This window comes from Nerophis ophidion, linkage group LG13 (assembly GCF_033978795.1).
Source record: "Nerophis ophidion isolate RoL-2023_Sa linkage group LG13, RoL_Noph_v1.0, whole genome shotgun sequence".
Lineage (NCBI taxonomy): Eukaryota > Metazoa > Chordata > Actinopteri > Syngnathiformes > Syngnathidae > Nerophis > Nerophis ophidion.
The window spans coordinates 57,015,200-57,027,699 of NC_084623.1; the positions used below are offsets into that span (position 1 = coordinate 57,015,200).

Here is a 12,500-nt window from a genome sequence, read left to right on the forward strand (position 1 = left end):
TGACTACATCGCTCTGAATACGCACTGCTGATTGGCTTTGTATGTAACCAATCAGATGGTTGTGTGGGAGGGACAATGCAGGGTGCTGTGTGCAGACAGACACAGAGGCAGAACGGAGCGGAGCAGCTTGTTAAGACTGTAGCATAGGCGGCTACTTCATATGTTCGTGTGAAACTCGTTCAGTACTCCTCCGCAACGAACCGGTTCAATACAAATACACGTACAGTTACACCCTTACTACTTCCTGTTCCTGTCAACAGCGCTAAGCCTTCTGAGTAATGTAGTATACAGGCATGTGCTTCCTAGTTTACATGTATTTACATATTTAGTTATTTTTATCCAGAGTAAGGAAATGAAGAACATATTTTCATTTAGATTGCTGACCTAGCAGGGAGGCAACATTTACATGTGAGAGATGTTGATGTGTGATGATAATCTCTCATCGGCGATCATTTACCAACAAAAAATATCACTATAGATTGTTTAACAGTTCAAAAAGTTTCTTAAATGTGTTGAAACGTAAATGATTGTTCAAGATGGAAGCCCTTTTTGATGTTTCTTTCTGTAATTATAATTAATTATTACTATTATCAGGTATAAAGAATTAAAACAGTACAATAATTTGACAATGAGCCTTGAATATGTGATTTTACTGCCATCTATTGTCTACTTTTAAGGCTGTGCGGGTTAAAATGAGTAGAGAGATGGTACCTTATTGATTCCTTCAGGAGTTTCCTCAGGAAAATTTAAAATCCAGCAGTAGTGTAGAGAATTGAGATCGGTATGTATACATACATATGCAAATGTATATATATATATATATATATATATATATATACACATACATATATATATATGTATACATATACATGTATACATATATGAATATGTATACATATATGTATATGTAAACATATATGTATACATATATGTATATATGTACATATGTATATTAATATGTATGCACACATATATACATTATATATATACAAATATATGTATACATATACATATATACATATATATACATATATATATATATATATACATAAAATATAATAATGCTGTATAATAGACTGTATTTATATTATTCACATATGAATAATGCTGTATAATAGACTGTATTTATATACTTCACATGTGACTAATGCTGTATAATAGATTGTATTCATGTTATTCACATGTGAAAAATGCTGTATACAGGTGCTGTTCATATTATTAGAATATCATGAAAAAGTTGATTTATTTCAGTAATTATATTCAGAATGTGAAACTTATATATTATATCAATTCATTACACACATAGTGATATATTTGAAATGTTTATTTCTTTAAATTTTGATGATTAGTACTGATAATTACTGAAAATCCCAAATTCAGTATCTCAGAAAATTAAAATATTAGTTACGACTAGTACCAAAAAATATTATTTAGAAATGTGGGCCAACTGAAAAGTATGAACATGGAAAGTTTCCGCATGTACGGCAATCAATACTTAGTTGCAGCTCCTTTTGCCTGAATTGCTGCAGCAGTACGGCGTGGCATGGAGTCCACCAGTCTGTTGCACTCAGGTGTTATGTGAGCCCAGCTTGCTTTAATAGTGGCCTTCAGCTCTTCAGCATTGTTGGGTCTGGCTTCTCGCATCTTCCGCTTCACAATACCACATAGCTTTTCCATGGGGTTAAGCTCAGGTGAGTTTGCAGGCCAATCAAGAACAGGGATACCATGGTCCTTAAACCAGGTACTGGTAGATTTGGCACTGTGTGCAGGTGCCAAGTCATGTTGGAAAATGAAATCTTCACCTCCATAAAATTGGTCCACGGCAGGCGGCATAAAGTGTTCTAAAACTTCCTGGAAGACTGCTGCATTGACCCTAGACCTCAGGAAACACAGTGGACCAACACCAGCTGATGACATGGCCCCCCCAGACCATTACCCATTGTGGAAATTTGACACTGGACTTCAGGCAATTCTAAAATTAATCTTAATCAGGAAAATTGCTAATGATGTTCCATAAATTTTTATTTTTTATTTTTTCAAAAAGATTCGAATTAGCTACTTTTTCTCTTCTTTTTTTCGGTTGAATTTTGAATTTTAAAGAGTCGAAATATATTTATAAAAATATTTATCTGTTTCTATACATATTTGTTGTGAGAAATCATTAAGATGATCAGTGTTTCCACAAAGATAAATATAATTAATTAATAATAATAACAGAGTTAAAGGTAAATTGAGCAAATTGGCTATTTCTGGTAATTTATTTAAGTGTGTATTGACGGAGATAGATATCTATGTATATCCATATTCAAGAGTTATTTATTTTCTTTTATAGTCATATTTGAAAACAGCTAAGTGGTTTGCATGTGTAGACCTTGAGCCTGGAATGTGACTAATAGCCATAGCACCCTTCTTATCTCAAATGTCCCAGGCTTAGGAGGAGAATAGATATGTGGATTCGCTCTGGAGGGGAAGGGTAGGGAAAAAGGCCAGACTTCCGTAGTATTGTCAGATCAAATTAGGCGATGCGACTTGAATGTGTTGTTCATAGAGTGGGCTCCCAAAGCTTTGGAATAAAATGTCAGAATAACTACTCTGTCTGCAATTAATTTAAAACCAGTTCAAGTCATACTTGCCAACCTTGAGACCTCCGATTTCGGGAGGTGGGGGGTGGGGGGGCGTGGTCAGGGGTGGGGAGGAGGCGTGGTTTGGGCAGGGGCGTGGTTAAGAGAGGAAGAGTATAATTAGAGTGGGCTCCCAAAGCTTTGGAATAAAATGGCAGAATAACTACTCTGTCTGGGATTCATTTAAAACCAGCTTAAGTCATACTTGCCAACCTTGAGACCTCCGATTTTGGGAGGTGGGGGGCGTGGTCAGGGGTGGGGAGGAAGCGTGGTTGGGGGCGTGTTTTGGGCGGAGCGTGGTTAAGAGAGGAAGAGTATAATTCAACAACTGGAGTATTTCATATATATACATATATATATATATATATATACATACATATATATATATATATTTATGTATGAAATACTTGACTTTCAATGAATTCTTGTGATATATATTGATTTTATTATATATATATATAAATAAAAGAAATAGTTGAATTTCAGACGGCACCTATCAAATACACAATAATAAAAACACAGTTCTACTAACTGTACTGTGCTTGCTGGTTATTAAAAAAAAACAACAACACTTAACTTTCACTATTTGAGTAACCTTTGTTCTACCATTTGCGTACTGGCGAGGGTCACTAGCCGTCCGGTGCGCAACACCACGTAAATCGTTGGCCAATCAAAAAGCAACCCCATAACGCTATCGCCAACATTCACCAGGAGATGGCGACAGACAACATAGAATCACTCTATTACAAACGGCGTCGCCATGGCTGTAACTTCTTCGTTCTTCTGCTTCGTCTCCTTGTGTGTGCAGTTTTTTATTAAAAATCCGTAGATGTTGTAACGTGATTGGGCAGGCAAGCTGATTATATAACAGGAAAGCGGACGTGAAAACAGGCTGTCCCCACTGATGCCCGCATGGAGCTGGAGGGGGCGTGAATTTCGGGAGATTTCTGGGAGAAAATTTCTTCCGGGAGGTTTTTGGGAGAGGCGCTGAATTTCGTGAGTCTCCCAGAAAATCCGGGAGGGTTGGCTTAAGTGTCATCAAAAGAAATTGGGGGGTGGCCAGCAGCTTAAAATTCCCAAAAAGAGGAAGATCTGGTCAAAACGTAACAGTATCAAACTGGTAGCCCTTCGCATTAATCAGTACCCAAGACGTAGCTCTTGGTTTGGTGACCACTGCTTGTCTATCTGTGTTGGCCCTGCGATGAGGTGGCGACTTGTCCAGGGTGTACCCCGCCTTCCGCCCGATTGTAGCTGAGATAGGCGCCAGTGCCCCCCCGCGACCCCAAAAGGGATTAAGCGGTAGAAAATGGATGGATGGGATGCTATAAATAAAGGTAGTTTTTTTAAATAAATAAAAATAAAAAAAACTCACGCACTTCCGGTGGTGCAGCAAGGTATGGTTTCCCTCTCGGCGATCGTTCCAGGCGGAACTGTGCCCAGGGAATGTGCATCCTCTCACACACGAATCTTCTCAGCAGCAACCTGCCGGCCTGACACATGGCAGGATATAAACAAGTGGACGCTAAAAGTTAGATAATACTTTAAAGGATTAATTCAGGAAAATATAACGTTAATTAGCAAGCACGTGTGTTCACTCACCATGGCTGATTTGGCGTCTTTGGCAAACACAAACTTTCCGATCCTGTCTTTCTCCTCCTGCTGGACACAGCGAGCAGCAAACAACCACTCGGAGCTGCTCGGGGTCCAACATCCGCAGCGAAAGGCCCAGCGGACAGAAGCCATCTTGTCGCCGATGTCTGTCATCTGCCTGCAGGCTAACACTGCTAGCCGCCCGGCTAACACTGTTAGCACCACGTGTCTAACACTGCTAGCCGCCCGGCTAACACTGTTAGCACCACGTGTCTAAACGATTGACCGCTAAACTGAGATATTCACCAGCTCTGCCTAAAAGTGCGAATACGCCTTCGCTATAAAGTAAAATAGTAAGCCGCTAACTTGCTGCATGTTTGTGTTTGACATGTATACTAACTCATGTCCGGAGGTAAACAGGGAGATGCGATGACGTCACCAGCAGGCACTGTGACGGTGGACCAATAGGATATATAGACACTGAGCATGATGCGTTCAGTTACTTGAAAAAAAGTTGTAAGAATTAAAATAGTCATTAAATACGACTAAAAAAATCTAAAAATATGCTGTAATTCACTGAAATTAAAGTAATTCTTACATATATATACATAAACATATATAAAATACAATAAATACCTGAATTTCATTGAATTACAGCTATATATATATATATATATATATATGAATATATGTATGTATTTAAGGACTTGACACAACTTTTTTTTAAGTTCTTTAATGTATCATGCTCAGTGTCGATGTATCTTATCAGTCAACCGTCACAGTGCCTGCTCGTGACGTCATCGAATCTCCCTGTTTACCTCCGGACATGAGTTAGTACGGCTGTAAAATACAAATAATTCTTCAATCAAATATGTCTTATATATATATATATATATATATATATATATATATATATATATACATACATATATATATATATATATATATATATATATATATATATATATATATTAGGGATGTGAATCTTTGGGTGTCCCACGATTCGATTCAATATCGATTCTTGGGGTCACGATTCGATAATATATAGACTTTTTCTATATATATATATGTATATATATATATATTAGGGGTGTGGGAAAAAATATATTCGAATACGAATTGAATCCTTTACGTCGTGCAATTCAGAATCGATTCTCATTTAAAAAAAAATTATTTCTTTATTTATTTTTTTTTAATCAATCCAACAAACCACTACACAGCAATACCATAACAATGCAATCCAATTCCAAAACCGAACCTGAACCAGCAACACTCAGAACTGCAATAAACAGAGCAATTGAGAGGAGACACAAACACCACACAGAACAAAGCAAAAGTAGTGAAACAAAAATGAATATTATCAACAACAGTATCAATATTAATTATAATTTCAGCATAGCAGTGATTAAAAATCCCTCACTGACATTATCATTAGACATTTATAAAAATAATAAAAAAGAACAATAGTGGCTTACACTTGCATGGCATCTCATAAGCTGGACAACACACTGTGTCCAATGTTTTCACAAAGATAAAATAAGTCATATTTTTGGTTCGTTTAATAGTTAAAACACATTTACATTATTGCAATCTGTTGATAAAACATTGTCCTTTACAATTATAAAAGCTTTTTTTTTAAAAATCTACTACTCTGCTAGCGGGCTTCACGGTGGCAGAGGGGTTAGTGCGTCTGCCTCACAATACGAAGGTCCTGCAGTCCTGGGTTCAAGTCCAGGCTCGGGATCTTTCTGTGTGGAGTTTGCATGTTCTCCCCGTGAATGCGTGGGTTCCCTCCGGGTACTCCGGCTTCCTCCCACTTCCAAAGACATGCACCTGGGGATAGGCCCCTCCCACTTCCAAAGACATGCACCTGGGGATAGGTTGATTGGCAACACTAAAATTGGCCCTAGTGTGTGAATGTGAGTGTGAATGTTGTCTGTCTATCTGTGTTGGTCCTGCGATGAGGTGGCGACTTGTCCAGGGTGTACCCCGCCTTCCGCCCAATTGTAGCTGAGATAGGCGCCCGCGACCCCGAAAGGGAATAAGCGGTAGGAAATGGATGGATGGATGGACTACTCTGCTAGCATGTCAGCAGACTGGGGTAGATCCTGCTGAAATCTATGTATTGAATGAATACACAATCCCTTTGAGTCGGAAAAATATCGTTTTTGAATTGAGAATCGAATCGAATCGAAAAAATCGATATATTATCGAATCGTGACCCCAAGAATCGATATTGAATCGAATCGTGGGACACCCAAAGATTCACAGCCCTAATATATATATATATATATATTAGGGCTGTGAATCTAATATATATATTAGGGCTGTGAATCTTTGGGTGTCCCACGATTCGATTCAATATCGATTCTTGGGGTCACGATTCGATAATATATCGATTTTTTCGATTCGATTCGATTCGGGTGGGGGGGTCGCACTAATATACAACGAAAACTTTAACCTTAATTCTAACATAAATAATAAATATAAATCGTTTGAGGTGCTTACTATGAGGTCTGTCACACCGCTGCCTCTACACCTGGCTGTTATCTACCGCCCCCCAGGGCCCTGTTCGGACTTTATCAATGAATTCTCAGAGTTCGTTGCTGATCTAGTGACACACGCCGATAATATAATCATAATGGGGGACTTTAATATCCACATGAATACCCCATCGGACCCACCGTGCGTAGCGCTCCAGAGTATAATTGATAGCTGTGGTCTCACACAAATAATAAATGAACCCACGCATCGCAACGGTAATACGATAGACCTAGTGCTTGTCAGGGGTATCACCGCTTCCAAAGTTACGATACTCCCGTATACTAAAGTATTGTCCGATCATTACCTTATAAAATTCGAGGTTCAGACGCATGTTCGTCAAACTAATAATAATAATAACTGCTATAGCAGCCGCAACATTAATACGGCCACAACGACAACTCTTGCTGACCTACTGCCCTCGGTAATGGCACCATTCCCAAAGTATGTGGGCTCTATTGATAACCTCACTAACAACTTTAACGACGCCCTGCGCGAAACCATTGATAACATAGCACCGCTAAAGTTAAAAAAGGCTCCAAAAAAGCGCACCCCGTGGTTTACAGAAGAAACTAGAGCTCAGAAACTATTATGCAGAAAGCTGGAACGCAAATGGCGCACGACTAAACTTGAGGTGCACCATCAAGCATTTAGTGATGGTTTAATAACTTATAAACGCATGCTTACCTTAGCTAAAGCTAATTATTACTCAAATCTCATCCACCGTAATAAAAACGATCCTAAATTTTTGTTTAGTACGGTAGCATCGCTAACCCAACAAGGGACTCCTTCCAGTAGCTCCACCCACTCAGCTGATGACTTTATGCAATTCTTTAGTAAGAAAATTGAAGTCATTAGAAAGGAGATTAAAGACAATGCGTCCCAGCTACAACGGGGTTCTATTAACACTGACACGATTGTATATACGGCGGATACTGCCCTCCAAAATAGTTTCTCTCGTTTTGAGGAAATAACATTAGAGGAATTGTTACAACGTGTAAATGGAATAAAACAAACAACATGTTTACTTGACCCTCTTCCTGGGAAACTGATCAAGGAGCTCTTTGTATTATTAGGTCCATCAGTGCTAAATATTATAAACTTATCACTTTCCTCGGGCACTGTTCCCCTAGCATTCAAAAAAGCGGTTATTCATCCTCTTCTTAAAAGACCTAACCTCGATCCTGACCTCATGGTAAACTACCGACCGGTGTCTCACCTTCCCTTTATTTCAAAAATCCTCGAAAAAATTGTTGCGGAGCAGTTAAATGAACACTTAGCGTCTAACAATCTATGTGAAACCTTTCAATCCGGTTTCAGGGCAAATCACTCGACGGAGACAGCCCTCGCAAAAATGACTAATGATCTATTGCTAACGATGGATTCTGATGCGTCATCTGTGTTGCTGCTCCTCGATCTTAGCGCTGCTTTCGATACCGTCGATCATAATATTTTATTAGAACGTATCAAAACACGAATCGGTATGTCAGACTTAGCCCTGTCTTGGTTTAACTCTTATCTTACTGATAGGATGCAGTGTGTCTCCCATAACAATGTGACCTCGGACTACGTTAAGGTAACGTGTGGAGTTCCCCAGGGTTCGGTCCTTGGCCCTGCACTCTTCAGCATCTACATGCTGCCGCTAGGTGACATCATACGCAAATACGGTGTTAGCTTTCACTGTTATGCTGATGACACCCAACTCTACATGCCCCTAAAGCTGACCAACACGCTGGACTGTAGTCAGTTGGAAGCGTGTCTTAATGAAATTAAACAATGGATGTCCGCTAACTTTTTGCAACTCAACGCCAAAAAAACGGAAATGCTGATTATCGGTCCTGCTAGACACCGAACTCTATTTAATAATACAACTCTAACATTTGACAACCAAACAATTAAACAAGGCGACACGGTAAAGAATCTGGGTATTATCTTCGACCCAACTCTCTCCTTTGAGGCACACATTAAAAGCGTTACTAAAACGGCCTTCTTTCATCTCCGTAATATCGCTAAAATTCGCTCCATTCTGTCCACTAAAGACGCTGAGATCATTATCCATGCGTTTGTTACGTCTCGCCTCGACTACTGTAACGTATTATTTTCGGGTCTCCCCATGTCTAGCATTAAAAGATTACAGTTGGTACAAAATGCGGCTGCTAGACTTTTGACAAGAACAAGAAAGTTTGATCACATTACGCCTGTACTGGCTCACCTGCACTGGCTTCCTGTGCACTTGAGATGTGACTTTAAGGTTTTACTACTTACGTATAAAATACTACACGGTCTAGCTCCATCCTATCTTGCCGATTGTATTGTACCATATGTCCCGGCAAGAAATCTGCGTTCAAAGGACTCCGGCTTGTTAGTGATTCCCAAAGCCCAAAAAAAGTCTGCGGGCTATAGAGCGTTTTCCGTTCGGGCTCCAGTACTCTGGAATGCCCTCCCGGTAACAGTTCGAGATGCCACCTCAGTAGAAGCATTTAAGTCTCACCTTAAAACTCATTTGTATACTGTAGCCTTTAAATAGACTCCCTTTTTAGACCAGTTGATCTGCTGTTTCTTTTCTTTTTCTTCTATGTCCCACTCTCCCCTGTGGAGGGGGTCCGGTCCGATCCGGTGGCCATGTACTGCTTGCCTGTGTATCGGCTGGGGACATCTCTGCGCTGCTGATCCGCCTCCGCTTGGGATGGTTTCCTGGTGGCTCCGCTGTGAACGGGACTCTCTCTGCTGAGTTGGACCCGCTTTGGACTGGACTCTTGCGACTGTGTTGGATTGGATCCATTGTGGATTGAACTTTCACAGTATCATGTTAGACCCGCTCGACATCCATTGCTTTCCTCCTCTCTAAGGTTCTCATAGTCATTATTGTCACCGACGTCCCACTAGGTCATTATTGTCACCGATGTCCCACTGGGTGTGAGTTTTCCTTGCCCTTATGTGGGCCTACCGAGGATGTCGTGGTGGTTTGTGCAGCCCTTTGAGACACTAGTGATTTAGGGCTATATAAGTAAACATTGATTGATTGATTGATATATCATATATATATATATACATATATATGTATTTGTACCACTTTTTCCCTTTTGGAGTTGCGGGGGGCGCTGGCGCCTATCTCAGCTACTATCGGGCGGAAGGCGGGTACACCCTGGACAAGTCGCCACCTCATCACAGGGCTATATATATATATATATATATATATATATATATATATATATATATAATATATATATATATATATATATATATATATACACATACATACAGCCCCTCCCCAGGGGACCTTTTAAATACCTCTTTAATTCTGAGGTCTCAAGGTTGGCAAGTATGATTTTTAATCGTATTCAATGAGTATTGACATTTTTACAACTTTTTTTTTAAGTACCTGAACACATCATGTTCATTGTCGTCATTAGTACGGCTGTCAAAAATTCCAAGTATTTATGTTATTTTATATACATATATATATATATATATATATATATATATATATATATATATATACATACAGCCCCTCCCCACGGGACCCTTTAAATATCTCCTTAATTCTGAGGTCTCAAGGTTGGGAAGTATGATTTTTAGTCATATTCAATGAGTATTGACATTTTTACAACTTTTTTTTAAGTACCTGAACGCATCATGTTCATTGTCGTCATTAGTACGGCTGTCAAAAATTCCAAGTATTTATGTTATTTTTTATACATATATATGCATATATATATATATATATATATATATATATATATACATATATATATATATATATATATATATATATATATATATATATATATATATATATATATATATATATATATATATAATTTGGTTTGCCACAACTTTTTATGTGGTTTGCTATATTGTTTAAACTGGCCCGACACTTCAACATGTGGCCTGCCATATCATTTTTATGTGACTCGCTACATTTTTATATGTGATTTTCCATGTTGTTTAAAATTAAGTCGCACATCTTTTGATGTGGCCCACCGCATCATTTATTTTGGCCTACATTATCATTTAATGTGGCCTGCCACAATATAAAATATAGCCTGCTTACAATACTTAAATATTTGCTGGCTGCCTTGACTTATGATTTAGCCGGAAGTCATCTATCAATCTGTTAGTAAAAAAAATCATAATTGTTCCTTTATATTCATATAAGTAAACATTGATTGATTGATTGATATGTATACACCGTTACAATTGGCCCTCTAGGGGCAGCCACAATTTCAAGTGGCCCTCACAAAAAAGGGTTTGACACCCCTGCTTTATGGGTTTTTAAAGAGCATTTGGCCACCCCAGATGTGTGCAAGCAAAGTGTTACGGGTCGGAGCCGATCAGGAGATAACCTCGTGTCCACGTTGACTTGAAAGTAATCAGCAAAGTCATCAGATTGAAGCAACATTGTTGAGGTCATTGGATTTGAGATCCTATCAGCAAGATAAGAATGCGTGGAGATAAAAGCAAAACCTTTGTACGTTTAATTGATTGTGCAAGTATTTTAGGTTTAATATTGTCTTTTTTTGGACCACTGTATATTTTTCTGGTTATTGTTTGCTATTTCCTTGTGTTTCTATGTTTAGTCCTGTCATCAGCGCTCCTTCCTCCTTGTTTCTGTTGTTTCTGCTTCCCACTGCAGCACTTGACTACACTCATGCCGCTGATTGACAATCAGCAGAAGCACCTGTCACTAGTTGTCCATCAGGAAGCTTTGTGCGTCCAGAGGGACGACGCTGGTTTTTTATTTCCGAAAATAAGTAGATCATAATTTTACCTGCACTTTGCCACCTGTCTCTGCATCCCGGGGTGACGCCAGCAGCTGCCATGAGGTTCAGTAGCAACAACAGTTTTGCCATTTATTAGACATTTTTCTTCAGTGGCTTCCTGTGTGCTGCAGCATGATAATTACACAACTATTCGGAGTTTAATTAATGCCAACACTATACCCCAAAAATTATTTGCAAGTACAAAAACGATTTTCTGCAAAAAACGATTCGCACGGCAAAAAAACAAAAATTTTCTTTAATTAAAAAAATGATTTGCAAGTTTTAAAAAATAGCTATTTTTTGCAAGTAAAAACGATTCTCAGGGAAAAAAAATGTTTTTTCATAATAACACAATTTGCAAGTAAAAACAATTCTTCAATAAAAAAATATTAGCAAACTTCAATAAAAAAGGATTTGCAGCTATAAAAAAATGGTTTCTTTAATTTAAAAATAGATTTGCAAGTATTAAATAAATTGTCTTTAAAATTAAAACTATTTTCTGGAAGTAATACATTTTCTTCCATTAAAAAAGATTCGCAAGTAAAAAAAAAAGAAAACATTTTTAATTAAAAAACAATTTGCAAGTAAAAAAAACTTTTCTGCAAGTAAAAAAAAAGATTTTGCTGCGAAAAAATAAACTATAATGATTCATTAAGAAGGATTCACACGTAAAAAAACAAAGCTAATTTTTTTTCAATAAAAAACGATTTGAAAGTAAAAAAAAACTATTTTCTGTTAGTAAAAAAATTATTCTCAAGTAAAAAAAACATTTTCTTTATTTAAGAAAAATATTTGCGAGTAAAAAAAATGTCTTTAATGAGAAAAAGATTTGCAAATAAAAACAATTTTCCTCGATTACAAAAAGAATTCGCAAGTAAAAAAACTATTTTCTTAAATAAAAAAAGGACTTGCAAGTGTAAAACGACTAATTTATTTAATTTAAAAAAATGAATTACTATTGAATAATGTTTCTTCTAAATAAAAA

The 12,500-nt window shown here is 37.8% G+C and overlaps 1 protein-coding gene across 2 annotated transcripts in view; it reads right to left on the bottom strand.

The window, feature by feature from the left end:
* LOC133564772 (L-aminoadipate-semialdehyde dehydrogenase-phosphopantetheinyl transferase-like) overlaps window positions 1-4,654 on the bottom strand; it is a 26,434-nt gene extending 21,780 nt beyond the window's left edge. Inside the window, exons 1-2 of one of the 2 annotated variants that reach the window (XM_061919260.1) lie at window positions 4,221-4,654; window positions 3,998-4,111 (exon numbers count right to left, since the gene is read on the bottom strand). In XM_061919260.1, the coding sequence (XP_061775244.1) occupies window positions 3,998-4,111; window positions 4,221-4,385 (279 nt within the window). In that variant the 5' untranslated portion in view covers window positions 4,386-4,654. Of the gene's footprint in view, window positions 1-3,993; window positions 4,112-4,220 lie in introns of both variants that reach the window. The other variant, XM_061919261.1, reaches the window with a different exon arrangement.
* Between the last annotated feature and the right edge of the window lie 7,846 nt (window positions 4,655-12,500).